Source organism: Tamandua tetradactyla, chromosome 3 (assembly GCF_023851605.1).
Source record: "Tamandua tetradactyla isolate mTamTet1 chromosome 3, mTamTet1.pri, whole genome shotgun sequence".
Classification (NCBI taxonomy): domain Eukaryota; kingdom Metazoa; phylum Chordata; class Mammalia; order Pilosa; family Myrmecophagidae; genus Tamandua; species Tamandua tetradactyla.
In genome coordinates, this window is record NC_135329.1 from 186,800,651 (window position 1) to 186,819,902 (window position 19,252).

At 35.5% G+C, this 19,252-nt stretch overlaps 1 protein-coding gene across 6 annotated transcripts in view; it reads right to left on the reverse strand.

Annotated features, from left to right (window-relative positions):
• Nucleotides 1–1,279: 1,279 nt before the first annotated feature.
• Nucleotides 1,280–19,252, reverse strand: part of ERBB4 (erb-b2 receptor tyrosine kinase 4) — a 1,077,155-nt gene continuing 1,059,182 nt past the window's right edge. For 4 of the 6 annotated variants that reach the window (XM_077154990.1, XM_077154987.1, XM_077154988.1 and 1 more), the window contains 3 exons: nucleotides 10,695–10,742; nucleotides 9,619–9,916; nucleotides 1,280–6,430 (listed from right to left, as the gene is read on the reverse strand). In XM_077154990.1, the coding sequence (XP_077011105.1) occupies nucleotides 5,985–6,430; nucleotides 9,619–9,916; nucleotides 10,695–10,742 (792 nt within the window). In that variant the 3' untranslated portion in view covers nucleotides 1,280–5,984. The remainder of the gene's footprint in view (nucleotides 6,431–9,618; nucleotides 9,917–10,694; nucleotides 10,743–19,252) is intronic. The other 2 variants (XM_077154989.1, XM_077154992.1) reach the window with 1 other exon arrangement.

The following is a 19,252-nucleotide window of genomic DNA, read 5'->3' on the forward strand; positions in this document are numbered from 1 at the left end:
AAACTGAATTTTTAATTGTGTGAATAGTTTTCTTTGTGGAAAGGTTAAATCTAAGACCTACTGTGGGTTATGTGTGCATGTGTGAGTTTGAAGATTCATTGCAGCACTAATATCTCAAATTCCTACAGAGAAGGTCATATTAAGAAAACCTATCATCATGGAAAAATGTCATTTTATTATCATTTAGTTCTCTCTTTGCAGTAGTCTATCAGAGAGGTAATTTAGAGAGAGTCCCAATTGCTAGGTGGTGAAAAGTCAAGCCTGTGAGGGCAGAGGCTAAGTCCGTGTTTCACAAAGTAGGGTGTCGGACCTTAACCTGTGGTCCAGCGTCAGGAGGGTCACTTCAGACTAGGGTGGTGGAAAAGTGATGAGGAGTTGTGTGAATGTGAAAAGAAATAACAATAGCATTTTCCTCTAATTTTCCACAAAGAAATGATTTTTCTGTGATCCCTAACAAGACAATCACGTACTTGCAAAACTGACTGTCATGGAGTATTTTTCAGGGGAAGCATGTGAATTCCTCTGGGAAACTGGGTCTTAAAGTAGTTTCTGCTTGTGACCATAGAAACATTTTCTTCTGCCCAAACTCTCTCACCAGGAATAAGGTGGGGCAGAAGGCTAAAAAAGAGACACATCCTACATTTTTGTACCTCTGTGAAATCAGTGGGATTTGATCAGAATGTCTGAAAAAAAAAATTTTTTTTTATAGGGTATATGCTTTGAATGGAATGAGCAAAGCAGCTTGCACTGTTAAGACATTCACCCATACAAACATAAGGGTTCCTGGCCTGCTACTCTACCAACAGGTTTCGTTTTTGCAACTGGAGAGAACTATCCTTGCAAAGGCATCTCTGGGATCAGAAAAATTGTATTAATTCTACCCAGAAGTTAAAAAAAAAAAAAAAAAAAGCTGGCCTCATTGTAATGTCAGTAATAATAAGGTCTTTGCTGATACTGGTCTTTCAAAATTTTACTTGATCTGCTCAGTCTAATGTGATTCATTCTCAGGCACATGGCAACTAGGAGAGACCATTCTCATTTATGTGTCTACCTGGGTGCAAGGCTGTCCTTCAAACTGCTACACACCAAAGTCACGGATGCAAAGAAAGGCACAGCAGGATGTCCTGCCTATAGCATGTATAGTTGAAGTGTATCTGGCTTTTTAACAATTAGAAGCCTATAAACCTGGATTTCCCATTTGTCCCATTACAAATAATCAGTTAATAAAAATAGAAAAAAAATGGAAATACCGTAGTTTGAAGTGATTTACTAATTTACTGATTTACTAATCAGAAAGTTCTTTACTAATTCCCTGCTTCTGTTTTTGGAGTTGAGAGGGATCTGTTGATATAAAATTGCAATTTTTGTGTTCCAGCTTTGGATTTAAGGAGGTGAAAAAGGAAGTAGGTAAATGCATTTTGTTTGCTTGTACAACGGCACTACACGTTTGTCTCTATATAAGGTAATAGAACATTTACATTTCCTTTACTTCATTTCAAAAGCCCCTTACTTAAAGTCATATGTAACATATCTGCTCATTAAACTCTACAAGGTGGTGTTCACAAACAAACGATAATAAGTTCTCTTCACACGTAAATGTTTAAAAATGATAGAGGAATAGGGTGGGCCATCATGGCTCAGCAGGCAAAGTTTTCACCTTCCATGCCAGAAACCTGGGTTCAATTACTGGTGCCTGCCCATGTTCAAAACAAAAAAAAAAATGATAGAGGAATAATAGGAGACAAAATTTAATTGAAATGTTTAAAAGCAAGTTTTCACAAGTGGAACCAGTTCTGCATAGGCCTTTTTCGCAGCTAAACCTAACAAATGACAATTTTAAATGGCAAACCTATTTTTTTTTTTTTACTATGGAAAACTCCATCCTACATTTTCATATCCTGCATTTTGTCACTTCATATTTTATTTTTAGTTCTCTAGTTTGATTTATTTAATAGTATTAAAGTCATCTTCTGTCTCGTAATCTAGCTAAATCTATATCTTAACAGCATCCTCACGGTTCTGCCCAGTTGAATGCATGCTCTCATGATCATCTCTTCTATTACCTTATGAACTACACATACTAGTTAAATTATCAACAACTACAAGTAGATGAAGAATTCCAGTTTTGAAATAAAGGTTAGAAAGCTCTAGAAAAAGCTTGTATTTACATCCTCCCCTGTTGGGCTTAAACAAAAGCTATTTTTGTTTGTTTTATTCACTTTTCATGGGTCAAGAAGCACATGGATAAGCCCTCCAACTTCAACTAGCAGCACAACCGCACAGTCCTTCTATTGCTATTTCCTGGGCACTGGAAATATGCTTGTACTTCATGCTGTGTTCTTCCTTTTAAAGGTATTAACACAAACATTATGACACTTGGAAGAACACTATTTCAATTATGTCAATTGCAGATGTTCAGACTTTCTTCCTGATCTAGCAAGAAACAATCCCTTATTTTTAGTCTGGACGTTTTAATCTTAATTTGACTTTTGCATTGTTTTTCATGCCATTTCAAGAGTGTTACCAGAGAAAGAATTCTCATCCTAATCTGGCCCATTATTATTTGGAAAAGCAAGAGCTGCTCAACAGGTCAAGCCTCTTTACAGTACATGATGCTTTGTGACTCTGGGTCCATGTTGGTTTCAAGGACATCTCTTCTCCCCTGTCTAGCTGCTGCTTTAAACAACCACGAAGCCATGCAGCTTTTTCACTCCTGAAAATAGAATTCCCCAAGATAGTTATAATCTATAAAATTTGTTGAGTTAAAAAGTATCATCAGTGTCATTTTAATATTAAATTTCCTTAAATTTGCATGCTGAATTCTATATATTTCCATTGATAAAATCAGCCTCTGGAACCTGATATTCCAAAAGTCCTTTGCAATCTTTAATTGGCTTTTTAAAAAATTTCACTCTAATGGGCTAAACTAAGTTATTCTCTAGAAGAAAAGAAACTCTTTTTCTCCCTCTCATACACTCTCAACTTATTTTCCTAGGGGAATAAACAAAACAAAACAAACCTGAAAATAACGGCAATCAAGTGTGTACTACAGAAATCATTCAAAAGGAATGAGAACTGAGTCTTCTGTGGAGCATTTTGAGGCATTTGCATCCAGCTCCAGTTAGTAGGAGATTAACTGACATGGAAGGGTCTTACATTCTTTGAAGGAAGGACAATATATTGACACGATTCATTTCTTTTACCTTAACAGTAAAAGATTTTTCCTCCCCCCAAAATAAGTGATTCTTCTTTCCCTATCCAAATAGAAACCATATTAAATAAGGAGAAAAAGTCAAGATCTAGCCTCCAAAACGGGTGTGGCCAGTGATGACTTGGGACAGAATTATTTAGAAAGGGAGACATTTCCAAGTTTTTACAGTGACTTAGGTGAGGTCCCCTTTCCTGGTGACTCTTCTGAAAAGGTGGGAGAGGACTGAGCTGCTAGGCAGTGACCCCGAATCCTTGTTTCTTCTTCAACCCAGGAGAAGTTGGTGGTTAACAATGTCACAAGAAGGGGTCTCACAAACCCCTCCCCTGCTCTACTCCACAGTTTCAGCTTGCCTCACTTCTTTAGCTTAGAAAGAGACCTCCTCTGATCCTTCCAAGGTTCTTGGCTAAAGACAACATACTTTATTTGATGGTGAAGTTAGACTCCAGATAGGTCAACCAGCTAGTATTGTAATATCCTTGTAGATCAGTGTTTGAATGATAACATGAAACTACCCTATTTATCAACTACATTAACTTAAAAGATGTTTGATTCATGTCCTAAATGAGTCCACAGGAGATCTCCTGCCATACAAGTGACTTGATGATAGTTACTAACAAAACAGTCCACACAATTTGATTCAATGAACTCATGGAGGAATTCAAATGTCATTCCATATAAATCTTCTAGTCTGTATTTGATATTGTATATCTGGGTGTTCCCCACATAACACAGTATTTTTAGTAGATGCCAAATTATTATTGGTTGAATAAATGAGAGAGTTGAATATCTAGGATGGATTTACTTTTTCCAGGTAGGCAGAATCCTAGCTTTTCTTCTTTGGATTTTTTTTCCTCTGAACTTGCTCTATTTTACCAATGGAGATTAGTGTGTTTTCTTTCAGCTATAGACTCTAACTTGAGCATGATAGCTAATGTTAGAAATATATGTGTGTACATAATTAAAATTCAAATGACTTGAGGCAGAATTACCTAGAAAAGAGAAACTTATATCCAACTTTCCTAACTACTGATGTGATGTCCTCTTTTTCTGGAGATTTACTCCTGCCTTTGTGCCCATCACTCATTTAACTCAATACCTATTCCTTTAAAATGATACAGTAGAGATGGTTCTAGAACTGGGATACTGTACTTAAAGAAAAGGAGTTATTATACAAAATATCAAAAGATTAGTATGTTGGATATTAAAATAATTACAAGAGAGGATTCTTCATGTTTATTTACAACTTTTGACCCAAGGACCTATTTATGAGTCATGAATGTTTGAGTTTTTGTTATACCAATTTATGTGCAAAGAGTTACCTTCTACTTAATATAAATAGAGTCCTCATACTAGAAATTCCATGGAATTCCTCCAATCCTTACTTGCATTCCTTCATATGGAGTTTACAAACTTGACAACTTTCCTTGCATGGCAAAACTGACATCACATGTTGATAATGTGCTTGCCCTTTCACCACAATCTCTGGATATTGTTCCAAAGTCCTAATTTCCTTGGTTTGGCATTTCCACAGTCTTTCTTTATCATAACTCTTTTTAAAAAATGTACTTAAATTAGTTAATTTGCTGGTTGCTTCCATATTGCTTCATTCAAATTCCAAAATGGAGTTCGGAAAGAGAACAAATAAAATTATATCTTAAGTGCAAACTACATTTCTGAGTATCTGCCAAGTAGACATACCCAATCCAGTGTGTTCCTTCCAGTGCAATGGAGTCCCCATTGGATCATCCCTGAAAATGTCAGTAGTTGTCATGAACCACACAGAACTGTCTCTTAGTTTTCCTTCTACTCTTCAGATTACCAACTGCCTATCCAGTACTGTCATTTATGAAGGAAAATAAAATGTTGAAGAATGACAGGGATTGGGGAGTGGTCATATTCAATAGTGCAAAACATGAAAGCTAGATTGGATATGGCATTTGACTAACATCTTGCCCACCTTTTCTAATTTTAAAGATATATTTAAAACATTGGCCTTTATATCATATTAAAATTATTCCTCACTTAAACTATCAACTTTTAGCAACACATAAGAAGATCTGATGTAGAAATCTTTGCAATTAAAACTCAAACTCAGAAATAGGGGAGAAATTAATATGAAGGGACAGGCCAAAGTAACACAAAAGTAAAAGCTAAAAGCTTTCAAACATAATTATTATAGTTTTTATGGAGATTCAAAATTTATGAAAGCTGGGTTGGCTGTTCTTACTTGCCAGGATAGAAACTGTTGGGGGAAAGAAACTGGATTCTCAATCCCAATTACTAGCATATGTGAGAGCAAAGGTTGACTCTTGTTCTAATGGAAATGTTATGATTTACAGGGATGCTAAATATGTACACATTAGTTCCTGTGTATAGGAATAGAAAGCATGGGTCTTCTTCAAGCATGTAAATTGAAAGAAAGGAAGAGGAAGGGGAAAGAAGGAAGGATGGAAGGAAGGGAAAACTGAGAAATTAGTTTGACAGCGGGCAGTACTGTCTTTTATTTGCTGGCCCTTCTCTAGCTGTTTCATTCTCCTGACCAACCCATGCAGAGAAATTAAGAAACAGTGTGGTTCCTCCTGTCTTTCTCTTTCGGTCGTTCCTTCTAACATTCCAGTTAGAGAAGCACATAACTATTGCTGCATCTTTAAATCTTCCATTGGGAAGTGTCAAAACCACTGGCCATGGGAATAGAAGGAAGACCACAAGACAAAGAGAGGGGGAAGGGAAATTGGAGTGGGCTTGTCTCTCCATCTTAAGACCACTGCTGGGTTTACACCACAGTATTTCGGTGTCTGTAGGGTGGAGGAGGCAGCACAGTGCCTGGCTTCAGTGAGAACTCAGAGAGGTATTCAGGATTCTCTGCCACAATAGGCCGGATCCGTCCATTCTGTTTATAAAAATATTTTGTGCTGTACTCCTGCAGGTAGTCTGGGTGCTGAAGGGTGCTCCTTGGTGGCAGGCTGTGGTTCCAATAGTCAGGGTTATCGAAAGCTTTCTTGGCCTTCTCTGGCACGGATAGCACGTTGTTCTTCAGGTACTCTGCATTCCCCAAGGCGTTGGCGAAGGTGTTGAGGTACAGTGGCTCATTCACATACTCATCCTCTGCCTTGGGTGGCCCATTAGAAGCATTGTGATATTCAGGATTATCCAAAGCTTGAAGGTCACCATTTTTTCTCCGAGAAACAAAAGGATTCTCCTCCACGGGGTTCAGGTATTCTGAAGGAACAGATAAATATCAGTTTACATCTGCTTTCTGGAAATGTTAACCACATGAAACTAATACAGAATGGTTAGTTTCTTTCTCTGCAGCAACCAAAGCTAGAGATTTGGTTTCATGAATTCTCACGATGGCTATTTTGGAGATTACTACTGCCGTAAGTGGACCACATACGTTAGTTACAAAATGAAGCCCCGACAAGGCCAGGGTCAGTTCCCCATCCCCCAGAATCTACCTTTTTTCTTCTAATTGCATTTCTCTCTCATACATAAGGAATCAGTTGTTTAAATGCTCAGTTTTCTAAAAGTCAGTAATTTAGGTTGGAAGAAATAGATACCTGTCAGGGTTCAATAGTCTTTACATGTGGACAAATCAGAATTTTTATAAAGGATATTGGAAAACCAAGGTGAATATAACTTAATTCCACACCAAATGAGTAGATGAAAGGATAGTGTTTTTAAGTTGATGGAGTTTGCTGTGAATCAACAGGTAAGGAAGATTTGAGAGTAGATGTTCCCCCAAAAGTTTTTCACGTAGAATAAGAGACACCTGAGGAAAAGACCAACTACTAAAACAAACCCGACAGACATCTAACATGCCTCTAGCTGACTTGCTTGACAATACACAGACTTAACATAAAGTGTAATTTCATGGATGTATTTCCAATGGCTAAACATAAGCACAAAATAGCAAACTATTAAGCTGAACCATATGGAATAGTGATTTTTAAGGTTAAATCTAGTCAAATAGCAATTATTTGTAGGGGTCAACCTAATAAATTCAGCTATATAGATACTGGCCTGGAATTAAAAAAAATACTACTGTCCATTAAAGCTGTTCTCCTCAAGCTTAATTCTACCCCATTTGTTTATTGTCCATATTTTTTTTCCTTCTTCTGTCCTCTCTTCTATATACAGAAAAATGATATTAAGCTACTTCTCTTTTGGAGCTGGGGCATGGAGAAGGAATAAGTTTTTGTTTAAGTGATGCCATTCTGAAACAAACTTTCTATACACTAAATAGCCTAATACATAGAAAAATCTCAGCAAACCAGGGTAATTTTTCCTTGGATATTGGCATGCTGGATATACTTAAGTACTTAGCATCATGTCTAAGTTAAATGGCAGTAATTAATATTCCACCATTATACACATGAATTATAGTTCAACAATTTACAAGGGACTATTATTTCATATTCACAACAACCCTATGCACAAAAAAGTGTAAGACTTATTTTCCCAGCTTTATAAAGAGGAAACTGAGAGTAAATGATCTATGCAGGACATAATTAGTGTTGAACTGGAATTCAGGACTTCTAACTCCTTTTGAGTAATCATCTTGTTTTATTGCACTGTTTCATTATTACCCCTACAGGATTAAGATGAGCTTTTAATTTATTAATATGTTTTACTTTGAAAAGATCTTAAATCTAATGTCATTCTAAGAGAAATGTTTTAACACACTTATAAGGGGCTTACACTGGGGAGCCAAAATTTGATATTTCTTACCAGATTCCTGAATAAAATATTGACCACCTTTATTCTAAACTGTTAAAAAAACAAATAAACAAAACAAGATAGGCTGAGATTTCAGTATCCCTTAAAAAATAAAAAAGAGAGAAGAAGACAAATTCTCTGAATGCTGTAATTAAAAATTTTAGACACACTGCCCTTGACAAAAACTCAAGAGAAGTTTATGACCTTCCTTTGGTTAGATTATTTTCTTCCTGCTACCTAACATGTATGAGAATTTTCTTCCTGCTACCTAACATGTATGAGAACTGTGTTACCTGGTTTTTATAAAGCCTAAACAGTTAAAGAATCTTGACAAATGTTCTCAATTACCATGATCTAAGAGACCTTGGCAAGTATCAGTGTAGAATGCCAGATTCAAGATAGTTGAGAAATTTCTTATTTGAAAGTGTAGACACCATCTATACTAACATTGTATACTCTGAGCACTAGGCGAGAGTATAATAATCTTCTACAGAAACTTGGGTCTCTGTATTCAGAGACAAAATCTGGGGCTGCTCTACAGACTCAGTAAACAAGACTTACTTGCTTTTCTCTTAGAAAGCTTATACTGCCTTTTCTCAGGGTAATCTATTTATCTATTGTCTGGATACAAACGTGGATAGCTATGCAGTTATGTTGGAGGAATATATTTTACTTTATGGTTGAGCTGACAATCCTCCCAGAGAGGACTCTGCTTGCAGGGGAATCTGCCATATCTTCTCAAAACCTACATTTGTGTTACTACTGAGCTACTATAAACATCCATTTCTTCATTACATTTAAATTTTTACGTATTCTTAGACAGATATATTTACATAGATAATTTATAATATATACTTAGGGATCCTTAAATTGTATTTCATGAAAATGAAAATGGCCATATAAAAACCAATATAATGGACCTTTATGCAGTCTTAAAATATAGTTTATTGTTGACACTGAAAACTCTGAGAGATATTATCATAACTTTTAATAACACTTAATTATCCATGTTTTTCATTTTGTGATGCTGTTAACATAGAAAGAAAGGTTTTTTTTCTAAAATTGAAATGTTAACTGGGTATTTAATATGTTACTATGAGCTATTGCTGTGCTTTGTAGAACTGTAAACCTTTAATGTTTCAAGTCTTGGGGGTGTACACAGAAGTATATATCACTCAGTGTTTAGAACCTTAATTCTTGAAATGTGTCATACAAGAAATAAATTTCCTATAATAAATTAGATCGGTTGAATAACATCATTTTAGTGGGTCAACAAAGCCTTTATTGGTGGCATCAGAAGCTTTTAATACTTTTGCCAGCAATGCCAGCTTTATGTCTCCACAAAAAATCCAAAGAAAATCTGAGATCTTGTGATATGCTACCTCATTCAGATATCACAGTAAAGATTTGTCAGTGCTTCTCAAGCTGGAACATGCATACAAATTGTCTAGGGATCTTTCTAAAATGCACATTCAGAATCAGGTGGAGCTTCAAGTTCTCATTTCTCAAAAGCCCTTAGATGTTGTGGATGCTACTGATTTGGAGATGATCTTGAGTAGCGGGGGTCTGTGTCATTGTTGGGTCACAGACATTATGTAGGTCTGACTCTTTGGCAGTTTCCCCTCTATACTTTGCTTATGGGATGGAAACGAACATTAGATGGCAATCATTCCTGGACATTCTGATTGTACCTTGTTTGGGTTTGTCTCGCATAGGTGTCATGTAACCTTCTTCATCCAGTTCTCCTCGTGGGCTCCTTTCTGGGGCAAACACTGTGGGGTCAGCACTGTACCTCTGGGTGCTGCTGTCCTCTTGGACATGGGGCGCCACCGGCTTACGCAGGGTGCCGTTACAGCAGGAGTCGTCAAACACCTCAGCTGTGGCACCTTGAGAAACTGGAGCTTCCGGGATTGTGCTGGTCGTAGCTCTGTAGGGCACAGACACTCCTTGTTCTGTAGCAAAACCTCCATCTCGGTATACGAACTGGTTCTGTTAATAGGAGAAACACAGTTGGAGAGAAATTTGTATTAACAAGAGTTGTAAAAAAAAAAAAAAGAGAGAGAGACTATTAATAACCAGAAGGATAGTAAAGCTTGTCTTGCAGAGAAAAGTCATAGTATCTTAAAATAATTCCTAACACTAAAGAATTTAAATTATAGACTAGAAATACCTAAAATTCCAATTTTTCTTATCATGGGATAATAAATGGAAAAACTATTTATTTATTTATTTATTTTGCTAACCAAAATATGACCTAATGAAAAGTATTTCATCTCCTTTTCCCACAATAGCCTACTGGTGACATAAAATTAAAAGTGAATTTTCATGACAAATGGCAGTGTGATTAATTATAGACAGCTGCCATTAAGAATAGAAAAATTAGTGTTTTGAATAGTGATATTTCTTTAGTGCCTTCCATTCTGTGGTTATTATGACTCTGAATCTCTAGTACCTGTCCAGAAGGTCATCGTTGAGATTCTACCTTTCTGGCACACAAACTACAATCACAGAAGTAAAGATAACTTCCTTACCCAGAAGCATAATTTGGTAATTCCTTCGCACAAAAAACTGAAAGCTACTGTTAATACAAGGATGAGATATCATACATTATCTAGTGCGATAAAACACATCCATGAAGGAGGCTGCAGAATCTACAGCAATTTCTTAATTCACTGTTGGCAAAGGCAAAATGAGGAAATTATGTGAAGATGGAAGAGAGGAAACACCAAAAATCCTAAAAGATGAATGTTGATTGTGAAATACTTACTCCTGACATAGGGGTGTACGCAGGAGGAGGGCTGTGTCCAATTTCACTCTAATAGGAAAGAAAAATGGAATGATGGATATAATAAGAGGTCATATGAATGACAAAAAAAAAAAAAAAGAAAAAAAGAAAGAAAAAGGAAAGCCACATGAGCTGCATGAACCAAAGGGAAAAATATGCACAACAGTGAAGTTTGCTAAATGGTAACATTTTATGCACTCTGACCATTTGAGGTTTTATTTATGTGTCTTGGGAAAGTTAAATATTTTCATTTAGTCTCTGAAAAGGAAAATTGCATAGAAAAAATTAAATTTTTCAATAGTTGAAAGAATATGTTGACAATAAAATTTTTCTGATTTCCTCTAGGAGAGAGAAAGATTAGTAAATAATTAATGATAAGATTTACATGAAGAAAGCTTGCTTTCTTGATACATCAAATGACTGAAATGGTCATATATTGCAGTATTAACTTTCCTCTTAAAAGAAGACACTTATCTAGAAGGAGGTGGAAGAAGATTTCAATTTGGCTGGAATAATTTTAGTTGTCAAGTTATATTTATTTTTTACCCTTTAAGCAAAGGGTCAACTTCTTAGCACCTCCTTTTAAAAAGGTGCATACTATTTTCTCTTCAGTCTTACTTTTCTTTTAAAATTATGGAATTCTCAGATGATCGTGGAAAATCAATTCATTTCTTGGAAACATGCTTTATGTTGCTTTTTGTTTATTTAGAATCAGTCAAAACCAGGCCTCAGTTTTGTTTTTTTTTTTTTAATGACATGTATATTCCTAAAGCTTAATACTCCAGCTAATGGACTAAGTAAAAGGTGTATGTAAAAATATTATATTATGGGCAATGTTCCTTGGAGTAAGGAGAAAGGCTTGTTTGAATACCCAACCTGTTTTTTTCTCCCCAACCTGTTTTTAATACATCTTCTGTGTTTCTTAATATAAACGTGCGTTTCTGTGCGTGCGTATATTACTCATTCATGAAACCATTTATTGAACATCAACCACCAACTTGTGTCAGACACATTTATAGGCACTGGGGATAATGAATAAAGCAGACAAAAACAATTGATTTTGATGTTATGGAGCTTACATTCTCTACATTCTGACTTCAAGTGAACCGAGATGACTAAAATAAAACTTAAGGACAACTGCATTGTTTATGTGAAACATAGCTAAATATGCCTGGTCCATGTTTGTATAATTTAGAAATGCATAAAACAATTTAAGAAGAATATGGTCCCATGGAGATTAACTGTTTAATGTAAATCAATAACAACTGAATAACACAGAATTTTCCCTGAACTAAATTACTGTGCTGGAGTGATCAAGGGACAAGTTCTGAATCACTACAGTTGAGTTCTCATTTCAGTTCCCCCGCATAGCTCAGTCATCGAGTTATATCATGTAACTCACAGGACATTGAAGAGGATGAGATGGAAAGTTAAGAGATATATTTCATAATGCAATGTATAGGAGGCAGTATTGCACAATAGATTGTTCTACAGCTTGTTAGAAGCTGTGGGCTCCAGTCCCAATTGTGAGTGGCATGAATTTGGACAAATCATGAAATAACTCAGGCCTCATTTTCACCCTTGACCTCTCTCATTACTCTTAATGAGGATAAAGTGAGATAATGTATATGCATAAACTTTGTAAGCTCTGTACTAAATATAAATATAAATAAATATTCAAGTCTGCTAAACTTAAAATTTTTAAGTCAAGCAATCAATTGAATTGCCAAAACTACTCATTAAAGAGGCATTTAAAAATTCTTTTCTGTTCTCTAAACATCTTAAATATAGGTGTTGTTAGGTCTGAAGGACGGGGAGAAAACCTCCCCTACTTCCCTAAGACCCGTTCACCAAGTAGGATGGAAACCCATAGTCCTGGGTCCACCCCCGCAACCACAAAAGGTCAGCCTGCCCTGAAAACAATGTAGAATCAAAACCCATAGTTCTAAGACCACCCTCTGTGACCACACATGGTCAGCCTGTCCTGGAAACAATGTCACAGAGCAGAATGGAAACCATTAGCCTGCTGTTGCCAAGTCTACCCACCCCCGACCGCCCCAATACCTGCACCCAAGCCATAAAAACCCTGGCTCCCTCTGCTCCAGCGTGGCTGCTCCCTCTGTGTGCTATCCAGGCAATTCTGTTTGTTCCTGAAATAAAACCTCTGCCTGAACTCCTTCCTTCTCACCTCGTTCTTGGTGAGTTTGCCTTTCAGGTGTATTTTGCTATCTTTTAGAAAGAAATGAAATTGAATGAATTTGTTGAGAAAATTTAAGAAAGGAGTTTTCTATAGTGTCCTCTGATTTGTAAAATAGAGGGGTGTTAAAAGAAACATGTCAGCCATCTGATGGAATGTTATCAAATTACAAACCCTGGATTTACCCTCATCATTCAACCCTGATTATTTAACTAGTATTTAACAAATACTTACTAGAGCCTTACAATGTTTTGTGCACTCTAGTAGGTGTTTGGAGATACAGCAATGGACTAAGAGAGAAAAGGCTTGCGATCTTTTGGAATTTACTCTACTGTCAAACATTAACTGAGATTATTTAGAAGAAAAAGCAAGAGAGAAATGAGGTGGAGAGAATTAATTTCCATTCTATCATTACATATTGGAAGGCAAGCTATTCAAAATATTAGTAATTACCCTTGTCCCTTTTACTTCTTACCTTGCAAGAGTTGCAGCTGTCCTGGCAAATGCTAGTTTAGGATCATCAGTGGGGAATTAGCACTTTGCATTTTATAAAACTTGAGAGATAAATGATCAAGTGAATATCTCACAAGCCATTCTTCTTTAGGAAACAGTTTATTATCTGTATTCATTGTCTTCGCTAGAACTCTTTCAGTTGTAAAGGTGTTGATTAAAAATAACTGGACTTGCAGTCTGTCTGTTCCTAGGCATCACACAAGGCCACGCTATATTAAAATGCATCCACTGTCCCCGCTCGGACGAATCTTTCATTCAGTCAGCAACCTGCCAACTCCACATCTGTACATTCTGCCAACTAGTATCACAGGAATAGAAGCATCTTCATGCTTTTCTGTGTTTTCAGCATTAAAATGGAAAAAAATGCTAAGCAAAGCCCCTTTAGCAGTCATTGTTTTTAGGGTTACTGGCTGCTTTTTATGTTTCTGTTTCCATTTTTTGCATTTGCTTCTTTTCTGTTTTCCATGATAAAAAGTACCTTATTCATTCCCCCCTGGAAGGCCAATCCAGCTCCAAGGGAACATCTGTGAGGCCAATTAGCTGGGCTGGGAATGTGATATAATTGTTGTTTAAATATATTTAAATTACATGCTAATCACTATGTCATAATTTATAGGCTTTGAAAATAACTTTTTGTACTTGAGAGCCAAGCCAGATTTTACTTGTTTCTGCTGCTTTTAGTTTTCAACAAGCTCTTCTCATTTCTGCCTCCCCCAATTCCCCACACTTGATGAGCTGAACTTTTAATATTGGAAAGAATGACAGCTGCAAGTAAATTGGTGAGTAAAAATTAAGATCTTCACAGCAGCCAGAATGAGCTGGAGTGACCTTAAAGTTCTAAGCAGAACAAAGCAGTGCTCTCAGTTAAAAGGCTTTTGTTTTCATATTGTGCCAGTTTCTGCTGTCCATCAAAGCCCAGCTTTGTGGATCTTTAGGAAGCAGTTCTGGGTGCATCTGTTCAATTAGTTGGTGAAGGGACATACTGTCAGCAGGACAGAGATAGAAAGAGGTAGGTTATGAACTGACAGGCTATATGCAGTTGGTTCCTGTTGGGGGGGATTTGTAAGGGTGATGGATAGAGAGAAGTTTAATTTTGTGGTCAAATCACTGGGAATTTGTGCGATTATCTCAGGCTCATATGCCAGAGGTTTTAAAAAGGCAAGTGTCATCAAATACAGCATTAAATACACTTTAAAATAAATCATGCCCTAAAATGTACTTTTTCTTGAATAATAAATGTTTGAACTTTTGTCTTTTTTCATGCACAGCATTACTCATATTTATATTGTCTAATATTGTTCATGGGAAATCTTAAATTGCAGTCCTGTGACATATTTAAAAATATATAGCATCCAAATCTATCTTTTTAGGAAGCAAAACACATGCATGTCTAATGCTTGATTTATATCTAAATGAAATGTATGTAACGAGAAAGCTTTGTTTTTATCTTCTGATTATTGTTACTCTCAATATTAATTATAGGATGGATATAGTTTCAATATTAACTATAGGATTTCTAGGGTCAAGAAGTACTCTACATTCTTTTAATAAAATGTGTCTCTGCAAGGCATGGCTATTGTATCAGTACTGATTTATGACCTAGACACTTGGACGTGATAACTCTTAACGGTCCTCAGTCTTTTATCTTCCCTGGTATAAATGCTTAACACTCTGATGGTCAATTTCACATTTTCACAGGTCAGGTAGCAGCATAGATAAAATGTTTTTTGTATTATGTACAATTCTTGATGAATGGGCTGTACTTCTATACCTTTCTAACCACTGAGCTCAGCATATGAGGGTTTTGAGATATCTAGATTTACAATCTTCATTTCTCATAGGGCAACTAGAGGAAAATAAAGATAAGTCCGTGTGTCAAAACCTGATAAGGACTTGGGGAATCCTACTGAGATTCAGGCAGTTGGTTTACCAAAAGAAAAAAAAAAGTACGAATACAAATAAAGTCTTTTCTTTATGTATGTTTCATTTTATTCATTCATTTGCTTTGATTATGTGGGACCTTTGTGAAAGAACTTTTAAGTTTTTATAAGGAAAAAAAGACCCTATGATTCAGTTTAAGGAATACTTACTGGGTTCTCAATCCTTAATCCACTTTTCACTCACGCTGGGATCTTTACCCTTTCTCATATGTTTTGTGTACTTTTACTGGAAAGGATTTTGAATAAAGTGTAGCTGTCAGTAGTACCCGTAAAAATGAATGGATGTCCATGCAGAATTTATAAATTATCTGGAAATTAATGTTTATAAACATTAATAACATTATTTTTCTTAAGTCAGTCCTGCAAGTCTATTTAATTATGTCTCTGCTATTTCTTAGGTGACTATATGACTACTCTTGGCAAAATTAAACAATAAGGAGGGGAACTACTAACATATATCATCATTAAAATTTTGATATCTATCAAATTTATCAAAATTAAAAACTGTAACTCATTGTACAGATGAGTAAAATTGAGGATAGCAAAGTCAAATGATCTGCCATGTTCAGGCAAGCACCTGGCAGCTATCTGACTCTCGGGCCCATTATTTTATTACCTTTTCATTATGCTATTTCTAGATTTTGACTTAGCATTTCTATGCTGACTCACCTTTGCCCTTCCCCTATCCCTGTATTGTACCTCAACTCTTTTCTCAAATAAGTCCTCAAGGTTTCTCTTTCTTGTGAACAACTGATCTCAAGGAATCATTTGCAACTCTAATGAGTTTGGTGTAAAATACCAATAATGCTTTATAGTATTGCCTCTCCAAACTTATCCACTTTTAAATTCCCCTAAAGGGCTTAAACTGAAAAGAAACTTCTGTGTCAAGAGCTAACAGAAGAAGAAAAAAACAACCACCCTCACATTCCTTTCTAAAAGTCCTCTCGTGTTGACATAAAATGATACTGCGTTTATATACCTTTACCTACCTTGCCAAGAGCAATGCCAGTCTTGAAGCAGGACATAGTTTTAAATAACTGAAGAGCATAAAGATTTTCCATGAAAGCATTCTTGTTTATGGATTTACTATTCATAGTACAGAGCTTAGTCAATAAATTTCTCCTCCTGCCTGACTGGGGGTAAGTAAGCAATTGTATCTCCAGACAGCAATTCCAATACCCTTTCTAAGTATCAATGGTACAAGAGGATATTTCCCTCTAAAATATTCATGGCTAGGTAAGTCAATAAAATGAAGCTGAAAATTCCTCACTTTACAACCTTTCTGCTTTAAGTCTCTGCTCTGAGCAGTTATATGAAGGAATAGAAGTCGCAAAATGAAAGGATAGAGAAAAAAAATCACAATTTTACATGAGTCAATATTTCTTAGCTTCTTTCAAGATGATAATGTTAGCACCTTTCTTGAGATTATCAAATAGAATTTCCATTTCTTCACCTGGTACAAGTTCTAAAACTTTGTTTGGTTGGTTCTGGAACATTTGTTTGCATATTTATATTTCTCTTCAGGGCATCTGTGATATTTGAACTCTGTCTTTACCAAATGGGAGATACTAATGCATGTTACTAGAAATCTAAAAGGTACAGCTTCTAGTTGGTTTCTAAAGGACCTTCCTTTCAGTTAGGGTATGCCCGATTTTCCTACATGTTTTAAATTAATGCTTAAAAACACACTTTTGCTGCCTCATCTTTGCTCAAGAGTAGAAATGAAATCATTAAGTCTTTACTGTATACAAATTCTTGGATAACTGGACTGATTTTTCAAATGAAGCCGTGTTGTCTGTCTCTTTGCTTATGTATTTTCCACCACAATATCATGAAGAGTATTTTAGGAAGGCTTCTTATACAGGAACAAGGCATTGGGGTTGGACAACTTTTGAAGACAAAAGTCCTGGAGATGTGGATCAGATGGACATATGAGATCCTTCCACCTCCAAGATTGTGCTTTTGAATATATTGCCACTATGTTGTGTGAATTTTAACAGATTATCTCTTAGGCCTTCAGTTTATTTAACTGTCACAAGAGGAATGGGGCTACACTCCAAATATTAAATTACTTATATGTAAAATAAATATCTATCTTGAGCCCATAACATTAGTTGTTAAATAGTATAAAATATGATTAGCATTAAAGCAAAAACATCTTAAAAATTTTCTCTCACAGATCTTTTCAAAGAATATTAATCAGTTTTCTAAATAGAATATTATAAAGTATCACTTAGGCCTCTATGCAATATATGATTATATCTTGGGAAGTAGGACTACACTTAGATGGTGACAAAGCAGAATTTTGAAATGAAATTTGAGAAAATTTTCAGGGTTACCCAACTTTTAGTGACTATCAGTATTAGAAACAGGATTTCCTGAGTCTTCATCTAATGAACATTCCATTATACCATACAGACTCAAGGTGGCTTTCAATAAATGACAAAAGTCAGTTTGAGAGGTGCATTTTTAATTTTTTTCAGAAGAAAAAATTTTAATATAGGTGAAAGCATTTGCTTTTAACCAAGATGGCATTGTTATCAGTTGAAATACAAATTGATATGCACTGATAGGGAATATAAGGCAACTTTAATTATAAGGAAAACGTATCAACTTTTCTTACTGAATAGGTTAAAAAATGTATTAGCGGGCGGGCCGCGGTGGCTCAGCGGGCAAAGTGCTTGCCTGCTATGCCGGAGGACCTCGGTTCGATTCCCGGCCCCAGCCCATGTAACAAAAACGGAGAAACAGAATACAATAAAACAAGAAAATGTTTAAAAATGTTTCCCTTCCTTCCTTCTATCCTTCCTTCCTTCTCTCTGTCTTTCCTTTAAAAAAAAAAAAAAAAAAAAATGTATTAGCCTAAGAAATGTCATAATAATAAGTGATGTAAATAAAAGGTATCTGTGCAAAGATTAATTTAAAGCAGCATTCATTAAAATGCTTTATTTATTAAACAGGTTGTCCTCCATAAAGAGAGAATGTTATTTAAACATTCTAGCTATAAAAAACAGTTATTAAAAATATATGTATAGCCATATTTCTTTATCAGTTTATATAGTCTTAACTTCAGAAGTCTATCTATATTTATATCTATCTATGTAATTAGATAATGTCTAGGGATTACAAAACATAGTCTTAAAAATTAAGTAACTTGTAGGCCAGGTTTGAACTAAGTGAGGAAAAAAAGTATAAACATTCTGAATTTGAATCCAATTAATTTAGAACTTAAAATACTATGTTATGTTTACTTATATTGTCTGTAAAGACTTAAATCACACTTTTAGGTTCAGTGTATGAACATGTGCACACATGCACACACATGCTAAGAAAAGCTTAAAAGAAGATAGCAGAGGACTTATTTAATTACATAACCCACTCAAACACATTGTCTTTTAAAGGATGTTAGCTCCTTTGTGGGTTTGCTTTTGCTGCTTTTTTCTTTAGCCATTTTTTATTTACCATTTTTTACATGTGATTACTGTTCACCAATAAATCTTGTTTGCTAAAACACTATGTAGAAGAGTTCTACTTAGAAATGGTTGTTAGTGGTTATTTGGAGTTATTTTTCTCACAAATAACAAGGCATCAGTGAAACATTCTATATTTCAACCTTTCCTTTATCAATAATCCCAGTATGAGCAGTTTCATTATATATTCAAAAAAAATCAATGACAGCATTTACAGCAATCTATGCCCATGAATGTAAAAACTATGAGGGGCATAGCTTATGTATTTGGGATCCAGAATAAATAATATGGGAAATAGAATTGCAAATTTTACAAATCCAATTTTGGCATGTAGATTAGGTTCAGTTTTTAAAATGATTGGCGCTGGCAATAAGCAAACAACCTAATACAGATAAGCCTTTCAGTATAGACCATGCTGGA